This window comes from Macadamia integrifolia, chromosome 7 (genome assembly GCF_013358625.1).
Source record: "Macadamia integrifolia cultivar HAES 741 chromosome 7, SCU_Mint_v3, whole genome shotgun sequence".
NCBI lineage: Eukaryota > Viridiplantae > Streptophyta > Magnoliopsida > Proteales > Proteaceae > Macadamia > Macadamia integrifolia.
This window is the reverse complement of record NC_056563.1, coordinates 32,053,728-32,071,016: the sequence shown is the minus strand read 5'-3', so window position 1 is coordinate 32,071,016 and position 17,289 is coordinate 32,053,728. Positions and strand designations below refer to the sequence as shown.

Sequence of the window (17,289 nt, the reverse complement as noted above, 5' to 3'; positions counted from 1 at the left end):
TGCAACCTGCCCCTTCCATCTCAGCCCACCATTTGTTGAGCCCATTTTGAACTAATTCAGACAAGAGTCAAGCCCACTGGCCCAGCCCAGAGGCCCTTTACCGACTCCATGGCATCCAAGGTTCAGACATGTTGGCGAGGAACGCGTGACTTGTATGCGGTACAACCGTTTTCGCCAGTTTTGTCCTGCAAAGTGGACGGCCCCGCATCAGTATCGATAACTCGAATATCACCATCACCGTACGTTAACTATAAAGTGCTTCGCTTTTGATGACACATCTTATCCATCCTCAAGATTTCGTATTTCGATCGCACAAAATTGCGCCACGTCGGCAGAGACTTGGAGGGAAAGCTGCCTCGACGGTAAAAGATTGTCTGGAGCAGAAAGGCGGTGGTGTGATCGACAAACACAATAGTAGCAGCAGAATATATAATGGTAGTATTCTTTTTCTTCAACAGTAACCATAAATGCATAATTTGCCGTGGTAAGGTAAGAGCAGAAAATGCTCTATTGGTCTGGTTTTTCGATCTAAAAGGCGGGAAATCTATTCATTCCGATTCATTTTTTATTTCAGTTCCGGAGTTTTCCTCTAACTCATCCGATTCGATTCTTCTTGTCTGAACTGATCTGAGTTATCTTCATCTTTTTCTTCCTTGATTCGAACTGCTTTAGATGTTGATGGATTCTTCAGAATGCGGAGGTGAGCTTCTGAATCGATGTTCTTTCTTTCTTTCTGATCTCCCCCCACCCCTTATTTTTCTTGGCTGTTGCTCGCGCGAGTTCGGGCGGAGATCACAGATTAAAACTCAATCCGTTTGGAGTGACTTTTGTTGTTTGGATTTTTGAGGGTTTCTTTCGAACGATGATGTCATTGTTCTTTTTTGTTGCATTTGTAAGTTTCGATTTCGTGTTCTTGGCTATGTAGCCCTAGATTGTTCTACTTGGTTTTAGGGTAGCATTCGAGCTCTGAACAATGTAGGTTTAAACTATGACAACCTGAAATAAACAGCTTCTCGGCGAGCTCGCGGAGTTTCTTTAGGTCACTTGTTTGGATTTTGCTGCGCTTGTTTTCTGAACTACAATCGTCTTACCTGTTCAAACTTCCACTTAGGTGGCTGTGAAAGCGAACACCCTTCGTGTACTATTCTTATATGTGTGGACCTAAATTTCAATGGAGGCCTGACACATTTTCCACTCGTCCATATTGCTACTAGTCAGTAGATACCTATGGGTGCTTAGTGTTTTACTTCACCTACGCTGCTGTCGCGAAGGTGTACAAGAGTTTATATTGGGAGTTCTATGTTTATCTGATTTAAGTATGTAACTTTTCAGATAATAGAGACGACAACAGAGATCAAAGAATTGGTAATTATGATTTATTTGACCACATAACCAAGGGGGTAACAGCTTATATTGTCACACAATGGCATATAACACTGGAATGTTCACCATTTCCCAACCACTCCCCCTTAACCCGAAAAAAAAAAAAAAAACTAAAAATGATAATGATAAAAAAGAAAAAAAAAATGCACTGTTAGTAGACATCCATGGACACCTTATTGTTGCAGCTTAATCAAGCTTCTTTCAAGGCCTACAAGAGTGTAGATAAGGTGTATGTTTATCAGATGCGACTATTGAATGAATGACTTTGGCAGTTGTAGTAATCAAGCATTGACATAGTTGTAATTAAGTACCAAAGAAAAACATTGTGATTATTTTTTATTTTTTTTTCCCGAAAAGAGACTCATTGCTTGAAATTGAAGTAATAGTGTAATCTAATAGGTAAATGATATATCTTATTAGTTGTTTACTCAATTTGTTTCCTGGGAACCTTTCCTTGCCTGGCAGTTTTTGACTGTCATTTGGATTGATTCTGGGTATCCAATTACAGCGTAAAGGAATCAACTATTGGGTTGCTTTCTAAAATTGCAAACGGACAAATAAAACGAAAGAAAAAAAGGGTTGGGATATCTTTTCTTGTACCTTGTAATTAATTATAGAAAAATGGAGATGCAGGTGTTTTGGTGATTGCAGCTCCTGCTTGGCAAATACAAAAGCACATTCTATGGTGACAGGTAACACTATCTTTTCTTTTGCTTTCTTATTCGTCTTCTTTCAATTTTTTTTTCTCTTTTTTCGAGAATCCTGAGATTGATGATCTCCAAGTGTTCTTCCCTTGACTTGAAACACCAAATCTACATCCTTCTATATCTTCTGTGGTATTATACAACGAATAATTTGTTCCTAGTAGGGATGTAAACATAGCAAATTCGAAGCAGATATTGCAATATCTTCCTATGAATCAAATTATCACTTTATGCTGGAAGTGATCTGTGGACCTCCACGTGCCAGGGGGGCATTGTTGTGTGTTTATATACATTTTTGTAGTCCCTTAACAGATTGAGCTTTTAGGATAAGCAATTGTAACCAGGTATCGAAGAGCTAGGAGGTCGGTTGTTCGATACCTGCTGGTTCCATGGACTTAAATAAATCCAATATTTGGGCTAAATACAGCCCTACCTTGGCCCAGCCGATAGGCTTGCCTGCATCAACAAGCCCAAACCAGAAATAACAACTGGTTACTGAATATTAAACCTACAGCAACTGATAGGCTTACCTGAATCGATCTTGCATGAGGGGGTATTGTTGCTCGAACTCATCTTCTCTTCCGCTGGTTCCATCGCCTGTAAACCCTTCCCAAGGTTGAAGATGACTCATGTTCTTCTCCTTATTTTAATTAGTTAATGCCTTTACCCCCACCATTCCAAGATTACCCCTCTCCCACTGTACGTGATTTGAGTGTTCCTTAATTGAGTTGAATTCCATTGTTTGTTGCAATTGAACTTTTGATATCTGAATGAGCCCATAAGCGATCCGATTCCAGATTTGGAACTCGGATCTGCATCAAGGAAGACCCCAGTGAGGGAGTTACAAAAATATGGAATGTATCTGTCGTCTAAAACTATAATTTGGAATGACTGAATTTTGCTGCAGGAAAACCCCAACAGAATAGTGCTGCAGGTAAGGATAAAGCCTCCACTCTCAAGTTTCTATTATTGGTATTGGATCAATGGGAGTACCTCTTCAAGTCGTTATACAGCGGCAAAAACATTGATGTATGGAGTAATTGATGCTTCATACATTAGGCACTTGTAGTGGTATTGAAAATAGAAACCAAAAAGAAGTAGAAGAGAGAAAGAAGGAAGAAAGAGGGATACGAAAAAGTCCTTTCACCTATGGCTTAGGTTAGGTCTCACTAACCCTAGTGGCATTACATTGCGTTGCAATGGACTCACACCATGCGACTCTATTTCTCACACCAATAAGGCACAAAGCCAATTCTCATTTAACTAATCAAATTGTGGGTGAGGATCTATGGCTCCTTTAATATAAAGAGGATTTTACTACCTCCAAAATGTAAAGTACTAAAGGAAACTACGAAAAATAGGCCCATGTAGTACTAGTGCCCTTATACATCAAGGAAATAAAATTAGAAACAAAAGGTACTTTTAAGTACCAAAATAGAAACTAACTACTTAATCCCCATATAGGATCAAAATCCCTAATGTTTGGGCTTATATAATGTTGGACTAAGATGGTGATTGAGGGGGAGGGGGTTGAAACAATGAGCCCAAAACACTGCTCCAACTCATTGATGTCATTGACACTCAAGCCTCACAGACACAATTTTAGACATTACTGGTATTTAGTTACTCAATCTCACTGTATGTTGACCTTTAGCTAAGCTGATGTGCGACACATGTGGCCTCTCAACCTCAAACGGGCATACAATATTGTGGCAAGGTCCACCCGATGTGCACACCCATCTTGCAAATGATGCACTCCAAATACAATATGCAATATACAACATGCACCCACTACACAAGATGTAACCTACTTTGGCAATGTGCCTACTCCATGGAGTAATATCTAACTGGGCTTAGCATTAACACTCGGTTTAATTGCAACTACAGTTTATGTCCTACAACACCTCCTTCAGTTTGTGACAAACATAGACAAGGGTTTCAACCCCGATTTACCCACCATACAATTAGGAGGCACAACGGGTAAGTTGCACTATTGTAACATGTTGGTCACAAGTTCAAAACTTGGAAACAACCTTATCTGCGAACCAGGGGGTAAGTGTGCGTACACTTGCCCCTGCCCAGAACTTGTAGTAGTGGTAGCCTTGTGCACTGGGTTGCTCTTGTTTTACAATTAGGAGGCCTCACCCACTACAATGTATAGGTAGCAATAGCTACCAAGGAACAAATGTCCCTATGTCCAGATGCAACTGGACATCCCCAGTACCAAACAAATTGGGCTTATATTTTACAATAAATCTCATAACATGCAAATTCCTCCAAAAACAAACTTTGAATGTCACTTGGGCATTTTATTGAACATCTTGCCTATAATGATTTACAATGGTGAGAATTTGACAAAATATGTTACCTTGGCAAGGAGCAACCTTCGGAGATAATGTGACTTCGATCTCCACTTGATGCGGACCACTACCAAGTTATCTTGGTGCCATCGATGCTTCAACCAACACTTAAAGCACTTGAGACCTTGATTATGTTCTTCCCTTTCTCGTTCCATCTTCTACTTCCTTGTTTCTTTCCTTTTCTTTTCTCTTTTTCTTGCACAACCTTCCTTTTATTTTTCTTCCTCTTCTTGCTTTCCCTTCTCTTTTTCTTTCCTTACTTGCAAGGAGTCTTCAATGTGGGCTCATGCTAGTTCATCAACCTTTCAAGATCTTCAAGGATGTATCAATGCTCCAAGGATGATGATGGAGTGTGCTTGAATTCAATCTCCAAGCTCTCTTCTTCCCCCCTTTTCTTTTTTCTTTAAAATCTGGGGCTTAGGGTGACAAACACTTCCAAAAATGTTTATAAAACGTTTTGGGGAAATTTGGGAATATTGCAAAAACCAGGGGCAAAACAGGAGCAAGTTATGCTCATTTGAAGTTGCAGTGGTATTTTGGTAAATTCTCCCTATTGGTTGATCGTGACAAATTGCAGCGCCATGAGCTTGCTGATGCAACTGTCGCTGTCTGATCGTCCATTCAATGTGGGGTGGTTCTAGGCCCTTAGATTAGTATGATAACTGATTAGATTGACAAACCCTTCAAACCGTGGATCCAACAGAGTTCCGTCAAATGGATCTTTGAAACGTGTATTGTACAGTGGCATCACATCAGAACATCGGATTAACAATGAACTGTTGGATTTGGGGAGAGATGAACGACTGAGATCTTCCAAAAGAGAATCAGAAAAAAGGCATGTGCCAACCGGGCTGCTGCTGCACCCCTATGCAAGCCTGGCCGCAATGCCTGTGCCTGCTGTGTGGGTGTGTGGCTGCATGTGGCCCCTGCCATGTGCAGGCGTGGTTGCATGTTGCATGCAGCTATGGGCTGCAACTGTGTGTGTCGTGGCTGCCACCTGTGTGCAGCCTTGTGCCATGTTGGTTGCTATCCCATCTTTTACATGCCATGCCATCAAATTGTAAGCACACATTGCCACTAATTCCACCTCATATGGGTCCCGCTGACCTCGTAACGTGCATAACACCTCACTAGGACATTTCTTCTAACACCTTGGTCTTTTGGCGTGATCGTACAAAAATGATCATATAACCTTTCCTCCGGAGTCAGATTGAAACGATTCCAGTTGCATTGGAAAGATGACTTGACACTCTACGATTTTCCAAAACACCCCTTCTGCCAAAACTGCCATTTGAAATTTACCAAAATGCCCCCGAAGCTGACCCAGCTTGAACTACCTTTTTTGACATGATTTTCCGCTTGTTCACTGTACAGTGTCCACTAGGCTACCATAAACTGCCACATCATAGTACATGCCTGTGCTGATCGTAGATGCTTTGAATCACCCATTTTCTTCTTTTTTGTGTATTGATATGGAAAACTCTATATCTACCTTGTACAAACTCTGAAGGGGTTGATTCCAGTTCGTTGGACAGAGGACTCAAAGCATTACAACTGCCCCGCTTGGCCTCTTCCATTCTACCACTTGGCCTGCTCAATTTGGCTGTAAAGTGGACACATCAGCATGAACCTATGTGATTGTGGAAATTGGATTTTATACCCTACTCCATGAAATTACAGCATTCCCGTCCCTTTTCGTTCATACTCCTTTTACTACTTCTAATTGTATTCATATGATCTATGTATGAAGCATACTTTAGTATTATTAGATATTTGGTTACGTAATTAATAAGTTCTATATGACATATGGAAACCTATCTAATTTCTAATTTTAATTTGGATTGTTTTTTTCAGACAGCCACATGGAGGATCTTCCAATTTCTTAACTCATAGCTGATTAATAAACATAGTAAGGGAAATCACATACAAGTTTATGAGTACCCATATGCTTTTTAGTAATTTGTTTATTGTCTTCCTTTGTGGTGGAATTCGAAGGCCATGTTCCTCTAGTTTTAAAAATTTTCCATTCATTCTCAGTCTATTGAGGGTGAGAGGCATTCAAGGCTGTGTGCCTCCACGGAACTTGTTCTTGAATCAACTAAGAAGACCATGAAATTAGTGAAGCTAGGTGGAAATTTAGGATAGCTGAATTAGGAACACGGCAGCAATCGTGAGATTATGGACAACTTCTAGGACTTGGTGACCTTTATTTTTTTGTTTTCTTTTGATTGTGAAATAGTGAAGTGGTGATTTTGTTGTAATCCACCAAGGCTCGAAGAACTTCACAAAGAAGTAGTTAAAACTAGGTGGAAATTTTGGATAGCCGAATTGGGAACACGGCAGCAATTGTGAGATTATGGACAACTTCTAGGACTTGGTGACCTTTATGTTTTTGTTTTCTTTTGATTGTGAAAGAGTGAAGTGGTGATGTAATCCCCCAAGGCTCTAAGAACTTCACAGAGATTGCCAAATTTAACATTGCAAACCTTGTGTTCTACTTAACTTATGGAAGTGTTATCTGCTGGTTTTGAAGATGGTCCTCTTGTATGATTGCTATTTACATAGTATCAAACTTGGAATTTGTGTGAATGATATTTATCTGCTATCAGCACTGAAAAAGTTGATAGTTGCTTGTGCATTGGACACTGAGAGATGGTAAGGTTACACATGAGTTTGCAACCTATCTTATTATTCCTTTTCCTTTTTGGATTTGTTCGTTTTATGTCATATTTATCTCTGTTCCCATGTAGTGGTTTAGATAGAATGTGCATAAACTATCAGAAGTCTATTTGATCTCTCTTGCAGGAGTCTGAGTTATGTAACATCCAAACACATCAGAGTACAGTGGTCTTTAAATTTGAGCAGGTGATGCTTGTCATCATCATCATCGTTGTTGCTGCTTTGATGTTTTTATATTGTCATTATAAATGAATTCCTTTGAACAAAATTGTGGTTTGGAATAAATGCTTGCTAGTGCTGGCACAACTGATGCTTACTAAAATGATGATTCTTGTATACATATATTGCAGGTGGAGAATATGGATACTGTTTCTCAAGCAAGAGAGGACAGTAATACAAGGATAAGTTCAAGCCCCATAAAAGGTATACCACAAGAAAACCATCAACATCACATGGAACATGTACAAAGTGAAAGTGCACCGCAAGAAAATCATGAATCTGGTCCTGAACATAGACAAAGTGATAATACACCACAAGAAAACAATCAATTTGGGTCGGAACATATACAAAGTGAAAATACAACACAAGAAAAATATCACCTTGCCTCCGAACGTGTACAAAGTGATTGTGCACCACAAGAAAGTGATCAACTTGGCTGCAAACATGTACAAAGTGGATCAATAGAAACTATGTTGGGTCAAGGAGATCATTCTACTGATATCAAGGTAGTGGAACCTCTAGCTATGGATGCAGCAAAGAAATGTCCTGGTTCTTCACACAGGAAAACTAAGGTCCTCCTTGGATCACGGAAAAGAACATATTTGTTAAGATCCTCAATTGGTAGTGCTAGAGTTCTTCGGTCAAGGTCCTGTGGAGCCTCTAAAGCTCCTGTTCACCCTGTTGCAGCTGACAGGTCAGTGAATGCTACTGCTGAGAGGAAGAAAAAAAGAAAGAAGAAAATAACAAGCAAAAAAGTTGATGACGAATTCTCAAAAAAAAGGAAACGCTTAAGGTACTTGTTGACTCGAATGAGCTTTGAACAAAGCCTGATTGATGCTTATTCTGGTGAAGGTTGGAAAGGACAAAGGTTTGTATCTGGTAGATTGAACAGCACATCTCATTCTAAGGGCAGTGCTTTGGTTCTTGTGATAATGACTTCATTACTTTTCTAAGGTTCAACTATCTAGCATTTCTTTTATTGGTAATGTTCTATCGTAGAAGCATGTTTTGGTTATTATGTCACTTCATTTTTTTATGATTGGATTTTGTTGATATTTGGGATTTGGGATATGAGTATGTGCCTGCTTTCCAACTTGTATGATGAAATTGTTCTAGTTCTCGAAGTCCTCTCCATGCATGTGATGGTACTCGTGGATGAAAAATTCTTTTCTTCACAATGTTTTGTTTACTTCCATTTTCCAGTGACTTTTTGTGCTCTTTTCATGTCTCATCATCTCGTAAATCATTTTGGTCCAACATGATTTATAGATATGTTCTGAATTTGGTATTTACTCATTGTCTCTTACGAATATTCAAGTGTTATGGATTCCATGATTCACAGTAGCCGCTTCTTGTAGCATAGGGTTTTAAATTTCAATTTCAGTATAAACTTTTCTCTTCATGGTAGTAGAACCGTAGAAGTATTTCTTGGATGTATAAATCAAGGAAGTACATGGAAATCTATGGAAACTTAGCAAACCATGGAACTTTTAAGTGAAACGTAATGAAATGATGGAATAATGTACCAATACACTTGAGACATTGGAAAAGCAAGACAGCCATCTGTATAGTTTTTCTCATTTACCGCGTTGTGTATGTCTGATACAGTTGATGTGGTTTGGATTCTAGAAGTTATCAGATGTTTTAGAACCACACTTAGAAGGCCAGGATCAACAGAAATCGAAAGGATCAGAATTAACCAGATTTTGTGGATTTTCTAAATTTCACAAAATAAAGCAAAAGCCCCCAATTTTTGGTCAGTTATAGCAGAAGTTATGAGCTATCGATTGAAGTAAGTCTTGGGAAGATATAAAAAAATAGATGAAACCTTGCTTGCTCAAGTGGAAAGCTTTCTTAAGAAGAAGCTCCTCATTAAATGGTTGGAGCTTGGGGATTTCAATACTTCCTACTTCCACAGATCTGTGAAAGCTAGAACCAATATCAACTCTATTGTTTCTTTGGAGTCTAGTAACGGTTCCCCCCTCACTAAAGGGGAAGATATTAAGTCCAACATAGTGGATCATTTTTTGCAGCTCTTCTGGATGGCCTTCTCAACAAATCTATCCCCTCCATCCAAAGTATCCTTCAAGCTATCCCCTCTGAGGCTGAAATTGTCACTGCTATTCACTCTCACAAGGCTAACAGAGCCCTTGGTCCAGGTGGGTTTAGTGTGGGATTCTTCGCAACCTGTGGGGACATTATCAACATGGATCTTAGCAAGGCTATTCAAAGCTTCTTCTTTAATCTCAGTCAGATCAATGGGATTAACCATATCTTCCTTTGTCTCATCCCCAAGAAAGAGGGTGCCTCTTCTATGGTAGATTTTCGTCCTATTGCCTTTGCAACTTGCTCTACAAATTCATAGCTAAAGTCTTGTCCAACATGTTTAAGTTGGTGGTTGACTCCCCTGTTAGTGATAACCAATCGGCCTTTAATCCTGATAGAAGCATTTTTGACAGCATTCTCCTCTATCATGTGATTGTGAAAGGATTTGATAGAAAGAACAACTCCCCGGATGCCCTCATGAAGATAGACATTCACAAACCTTTTGACTCTTTGAGATGGGATTTTATTGTTAGTGTCATGGTTAAGATGTCCTTCCCCCTGCCTTTCACCAAATGGATTTCCCATTACATTTCTTCCCCCCCCCCCAAATTTCTTTGTGCTTGTCAATGACAGCCCTGCTAGCTACTTAGCCTCCTCCATTTTTATCCGAGGATTGCTTCCCTCTCCCCTACGTTTTATTCCTTTTGTCAAGCAAGTAAAGTTGAGTTCAAGAAAGTCTTTTGGAAGAAGTAGTTTCCTTTTTGTGTAAGGCTTTGGCTTAGCCTATTTAAAGCCAACCATTGTAGGGTTTGGAGACAAGTTTGAGTTAACGAAATTGAAGATTTTCTTCTATGGCTAAGAGAGTCGATTGAGGGGTGGGATGCCCAAAACCTTGAGATAGTGAGAGGCCTAAACTAAACTATTCTATTGCACTACAGTGGTGGATTGTTACTTCTGGTTTGTTCCTATTCTATTACAACCAAGAGGCTTGTTTAGTTTTTTTTATGGGTTGCTATTAGCAGTCCAGGTCACGAATAGTCTAGCCACAACCAGGCCCAACTCAATAAGGTTAACCACCTTGGCCCTACCAATGAGGAAAACAGTGTTCTTTGAACACATGGAATGCCTCGTTAAGGTCATAGAAGTTTGAGCCGTTTTCAAGATCTGTTTACGGATCCATCTCCAAGACCCGCATTCTAGAAGGATCCACCGATAGTCATTGCTGTGGACTCATCTTCACGTGGAAATCTTGTGGATATCTGAAGATTCCCAATCAAGAATAGTGAAAATCTCAGAAGATACGGAGATTCCTCAATCAAGAACAATCAAAATCTCAGAAGCTGCAGAATCACCCCTGAAATCACAGACTGCTTTATGAAGAAAAGTCTATATATGAGACCCCTCTCTTCAGAGGAGGGGGAGGGTAATTCGAAGCTGGTGACTATGCTCTACTCGTTTTCTGCAATTATCTTTAGCATTTTCATTTTCCTTTTGTGTCTTGTAACAAGTTGAGTATCAACAACATCTTTAAGCGGAACCTTCCGACGAAGATATCAAGAGTCCAGTAGCCAAAGTTCATTTTGTTGTCTCCAAAGTCAAGTATGGTTTAGATAGTCAAGTAAGATTCCAAACCCTGTAACCAAGTCCTTGTTCTTTATCAAGTTCTACTATGTTCTCCGGTAGTAAAAGTATTTTCAAAATATATGCATCAAGCTTCATATTAACAAAGTTTCAAAATGTGCACAACTTCTATACCAACACTTTTTGCACGTGCTCTGCCTAGGATCATCACTCCCTGTTGATTCTCAGGTACAGGTAACTCCTGAATGTATGAACCCTATCTCTCTTTAAGTTTTGCTACATTGTTTCAATAAGCATCTGTTATTATTTCTCTTTTAATACAAGCCTGATCCGTTTTATCCCATGGTATATATATATATATATATATGTATAGCCGGGCATTCAGGCACACAAATGCTGTCCGTAGAAGAGAAATTAAATGCATCCAAATCGGAACTTGTATTAGTAAACAACTATTTCTGATGCCCTATCACCTCACATGTGGGTTACTTACCCTAAGGGCTTATGCATTTGAACCTTGGGTAAAATCTCTCTCTTCTGCTAGGATGGCTGATGGAGGGCCAGTAGTGAAGGGAAGAAATCCCTGAGATGGGTTTCAAAGTTATAGGAGAGAGGGAGAAATAACACTGAGAAGGGGGGGGGGGAGAATCTCACACACCCGTAGGCTTCACAAACATTCAACTCAGTTCATGTTTTCTTTTCTCTGATTTGTCCAATGGTTGCAAGTTACAACCATTATATAGGGAAAATGAAGACATAAAAAAGAAATCAATTGAATTAGGAATCTATATAACTAAGCAAACCGACTCTACTAAGACTCTCTAAATTCTTTGTGACGCAACTTGCTGAAATAAGTGAATAAAATAATATCAAAGACAATCTTCCTAATTAAAGTAAATTCCTAAAATCCTACTAGACCCAAAAATAATATGGATTTGGTTCATCTCTGTCTGGAAACCTAGATGGGTATGGATTGGTCCATGTGTGTGCATTTGCATCAATTCCCTTGATGTTGAGAAAAACTCATTCAGGAGTTTTGTAGAACGGGAGAATCAACACCCATCCTTGCATGTATGAAGTCACCATCGAAACCATGATCGAATGCTATGAATTCAAGACGCGAAGTTCATTGGTGAAGTAGTGACTTAGAAAAATAAAATCGAAGGCAATCTTCCTTATTAAAGTAAATTTCTAAAGTCCTACTAGACCCAAAAATAATATGGATCTGGTTCATCTCTGTCCTGAAACCCAGATGGGTATGGATCGGTCCATGGATGCACATTTGCATCAATGGCCTAATGGAAGTTCTAGTGTTTTCTATTCTGCATGAATAGGTAAATCGTAAACATATGAAGAATTAGAGGCCCCACAAATCTTGCAACCTGTTATACGCTTCCTTCTAGCACATTCATTTCTTATACTATCCATTTGAGTGTTGTCATCCATTCATATTGGTTTCCTTTCTTAGTTAACTCTTATTTTGCAATGTATATTGCTTCTTTATTGTCCAGCATTCAGCTCCTTGAAGCGTTACTGTTTATAAACTTAGCCTTCAGTTTTTATGGAGTGCTTTGATAACGCAACTTGGGAAACACCTTGTCACATTATCCACTCATCTCTAATTTAATGAAAATATGTCTTTCCTCCATTTTATGATTGAACCAATATAGCGAAAATAATGCATTGCTTCATCATATTATTACTTAGTGCTGGCACTCTCTGCATACGTTGCATTGGTGCTGATTGGTCATTTTTGTAACTCAATCAGTTGTTGGCCTTGCTCCTGGATGGGTCTCAAATCACTCCCTAATCCTTATTCAACTACTTGAGGGCAGCTAGATGGATTGGGTTCTGCCATTCCACTCTAGTGGAATCCATACATGGTTACATGTATTCGATAGGGTTGCAAACTTGCAATTCCTTTGTAGTTATTTTTTCTGCTCCCTTGGTCTTTTCGGTACCTCCAAGTTGCATCATTCTATTCCTTACTGGTACATTTTTTTTTATCTTTTTTTAAATGTCTGAACCATCCTGATTGACTTCGCCTTCTTGTCACCTGTTTTTGCTACTTTGTTTTCTTTAACTTGTTCAATCTTGTTTCACCTAGTCTTTTCCATGTTGCTTATTTTCCACTCTCAAGAAACTGGTTCCAGGAAATTTCACATTTCCCTTTATGGGGAGTAGTGCCAAGAGAAGCTGAAAATACAACCAAGGTGACTTCTTCCATTTTTGTTTCTTGTATCGTCTTCCATACTCATTTTTCTTTCTTGTAGCAATGGTCTGCCCACTTAGCCATTCGAACCTTCTCACTCAGCTATATCCATTTAATGTCTGTGCTCTTTGTTTACTGCTTAGCAGATCCTGGATAACAATTTATCATTTGAATGGTCTTCTAATGCTTTTTTGAGAGAGTCTGGGTTGGATTTATTAATTTGTGGTCAATCAATTTAACCATCATTATGAATGACTTTCTGCACTGCATGGGTGGTGTCCAACTCCAGGAGCATTACTGCAATGTTCCTGACTCCTGAAGCTTTGAAATTGAATTTGCTAGTGATGGAGATTTGGGATGTCTCTGATCTTTTGGCTAGGGTTTAAACTTCTGTTCTTCACTTCTATGCATGTACTTTTTGTTAATAGTGTGCTTCCTTTTCTTAATGTAACTTCTCTGTAATTCTGCAGTGCAGAAAAGATTAAGCCAGAGAAGGAGCTTCAGCGTGCCACGACAGAAATTTTTAGTTGCAAAGAGAAAATACGCAATTTGTTTCAACATATTGATTCTTTATGTGCTTCAGGAAAGCTTCAGGAATCTTTATTTGATTCCGATGGACAAATCTCCAGTGAGGATGTAAGCTAAGTTTTAACCTCATTAACTTTGTTTCATTTTCTATAAAATTTAGCTGTTGTTTATTGTTTATTTGTATTCATAGATAGTGGATGAGTGGTACTCTTGGAACAGCGAATGCTTAGATATACATCAATCTTATGGCAGATATCTTGTGCCAAATGTGGGTCCAAAGACTTGACTACCGATAACGATATTATACTTTGTGATGGAATGTGTGACCGTGGGTTTCATCAAATGTGTTTGGAACCCCCACTGTTAAAAGAAGAAAGTAACTTTCGAACTACTCAAGTTTAGTCATTGCTACTCCGAACTAGTGGTTAATTTAGTAACATTTTTCTACTTTATGCTTCCTTGGTTTTCTGCCGTGCAGTTCCTCCTGGAGATGAGGGCTGGTTGTGCCCTGGATGTGATTGCAAAGTAGATTGCATTGACTTACTTAATGACTCTCAAGGAACGGATCTCTCTATTGATGATCACTGGGAGGTCAATTGTGAAACCTTTAGTCTCTTTTTAGTCAATTTGATAAATGTTCAATTGCTCCATCCTTGAGTGTTGCCTTTATTCTATATGCAGAAGGTTTTTCCTGAGGCAGCTGCTACTGTAGCTGAAGATAAGCAAGATGATTACTTAGGGTTGCCATCAGATGACTCTGAAGATGATGACTACGACCCTGATGGTCCACAGGATGATGCGAAAGTGCAGTCAGAAGACTCAAGTTCTGAGGAATCTGACTTTTCTTCTGCATCTGAGGACTCTAGGGCTTTACCCAACGATGACCTTTACATGGGACTTCCTTCTGATGATCCAGAAGATGATGATTATGATCCTAATGGTCCAGATCATGATGAACAGGTTAAGAAGGCATCCTCAAGTTCTGATTTTACTTCTGACTCTGAGGATTTCAGTGCTTCAGGTGAGGATAGCGAGTCTTATGTTGCTGTTGAAGTTCCTAAACCGTTGTCACTGGATGATGCCAAATCCGTTCAAGGTTCAGGTGAAAGACCCACAACGGTTAGAAATAAAAAAAAATCTGTAAATTCTGAGCTTCAGTCCCTTCTGGAGTCAGATCCAAATGCCACACTTCTATCAGGGAAAAGGAATGTTGAGAGGTTGGACTACAAGCAGCTGCATGATGTAAGTTCTCATCCCTACATTCCTTTCTTTATTACTGATCCTCAGCTGTCTATGCTAAATGTGCCATGGTGATATCTTATTGGGCAGCTGAAAAAGAAAATGGGAAGAAGCATCGGTGTCCCACCCCCACCCCGTCCCCACCCCACCACACCCCTACCCCTTTTTCTTAGGACATGAATAGATCCACCATCTAATTCAACACGAAGCCATATCTGGCTCCCCGATGTGGACATGCCTTTTTTAACTTAAGATTTCGTGAATTACCTGTTTATAGAACATATTGTAATTTCTTTATCTAGCGACAAATCACTGAAAGAATTTTGTTGGTTAAGGTAACATTTTGGTGAAATGACAAATATTTCAATCAAAGTAGATAGACCATAGTATTTTGAATGGGAAATATTTCAACTGAAGCCCCATACCACAAAAGTCTCATTTTACCCTCAAGTGTATAAAAAGCAACTTCACCCAGACACTGGCGGTTTTTTTTTTCTTCAAAACATAATTTGAGGTAGTTTTGGAAATTGTCCCATTTTGTATAGTTCTAATTGTTTCTAAAATTGGTTCAAACTTATGGCATTATTGGCATATGTATAAAAATTTCAGAGTAAACAAGTGTTGATTCATTTTAGAAAGTTCATAGATTTTTTGTTGATAATGTTAGTGAAATGAAGGAAACTTGGGGAAAACCTTTCTCTCCAAGAACCTTTTTTTTTCCGAAAACTATTTATTTTTAGGAATTTATTTGTAAATGTGTCATGATATTATGGTTGATCAATGGTTCTTTTTTTTCCACTTCAAATATATTTTATTATATTTTCAGAAAACATTAAAATATGACTGAAGATATCATCTATCACAAAGATCAAATGAAAGCAGGTAATCTAACATAATTTCGTTGACCACAAAATTGTAGTGCTAAAGCATTTGCCTTTTTTTTGGGTTGGGGGGGGGGGGGGTTGGTTAGACATACAATCTTCAAGTTAGATCAACTGTGGTGTCTGCTTGTTTGTCTCTCCATTTTTTCCCGCTTAATTGTTTGTCATTCACCGATTTTAAAGGAAACATATGGAAAAGTTCCTTCTGATTCGAGTGACGATGAAGATTGGACGGACGGAAATGCATCCAGAAAATGGAAGAGCAATGCTGTAGGAAATTATACCATATTGCCAAAAAGAAATTCTTCCACCTCCATGAATGGGACGAAACGGATAAAGCGAAATTCAAGAGAGACTGAAAATACTCCAGAAAGAAAAACACGCCGAAAGCTTGACCTTGAAGGTGCAAATGAGTTACTGGACCATAACCATAAAGATGGTCCAGAGCCTTGCTCTTCTGGGAAATTGGCTACTGCATCGCCATCTAGACTTGGAAAAGCTGTAACTCAGGTATCATGTTTAATTCTTTTCCACTATTTATATTGCAGATGTTGAGCCTACCTTCAATGTGCATGTACAAGCGCACGTGGTATTTTTTTTCTATCTTACATCAGTAAGTTACACCTGACTGGGGAAGGCATGATCTTCTGATTGATACACACCATATGCATATTGTCGATGGTCTTTCTTCGACGTGATCTTCTGATTGATAACACCATATGCATATTGTCGATGTTAGCACTGTCTTTTCTTCAACGTTATCTTCTGGTTGATATACACCATATGCATATTGTCGATGTTAGCACTGGTTTTTTCTTTTGCTATAGTGTTGATCAATTTTGTCAGTTGCTCATGGTTTTGTTTAGATGGTGATCTTGAGCTGAAGTTGCCTAGTCTTTTGCTGAATTGGTGCTTGATCAAGTCTACCAAGATGATTTTTATTTTGACCCTTACTCTGGTCAAAAAGACTGTTCGAACTTGGTTGTGGAAACCAACTAACAAGCGAAAGTTTATTTAGTGATCACCTGTCTCTGTAAAAAAAAAAAAAGAAAAAAAAAATATTTAGTCCTCAATAATCAAGCCTTGTATGTCCAGAAAAGAGAAGCCATCACTGGTTTGTAAACGCAACCAGATGAGAAGGTTGATTTTTGGACACCCAAGCTTGATTTCCCAGGCAAGTGGTTAACTAATCAATCATGAGTCCCTAAATCAATTCTGATAATTAGAAGTATTGCACTTATACCCCAGCTATTAAACTATAGAAAAACTCTTTGCAATCATCTCTTACCTTAAAGAGTGCCGCCTTTTTTTTGTTGGGGAGGTGGGGTGGATAACCAAGAAATTCATTATAACAATCAGTAACGTACAGGATGTAAGATACAGCAGCTGACAGCCAAAGGTCACTGTATATAACAGATAGGGATTCATATATAAAGACTGTCTACCCACTCCTCTCC

At 38.9% G+C, this 17,289-nt stretch overlaps 1 protein-coding gene across 5 annotated transcripts; it reads left to right on the top strand.

The window, feature by feature from the left end:
* Positions 1–454: 454 nt before the first annotated feature.
* LOC122084049 (homeobox protein HOX1A-like) lies at positions 455–16,342 on the top strand (the record flags this gene model as incomplete). 5 transcript variants are annotated; one of them, XM_042652055.1, is given in 10 exon segments in its annotated part: positions 455–700; positions 2,017–2,075; positions 7,253–7,312; positions 7,477–7,490; positions 7,541–8,213; positions 13,655–13,820; positions 13,965–14,088; positions 14,191–14,303; positions 14,394–14,954; positions 16,016–16,342. In XM_042652055.1, coding segments are annotated over 6 exon segments (1,926 nt in total), but the record flags the coding sequence as incomplete, so codon positions are not given.
* Between the last annotated feature and the right edge of the window lie 947 nt (positions 16,343–17,289).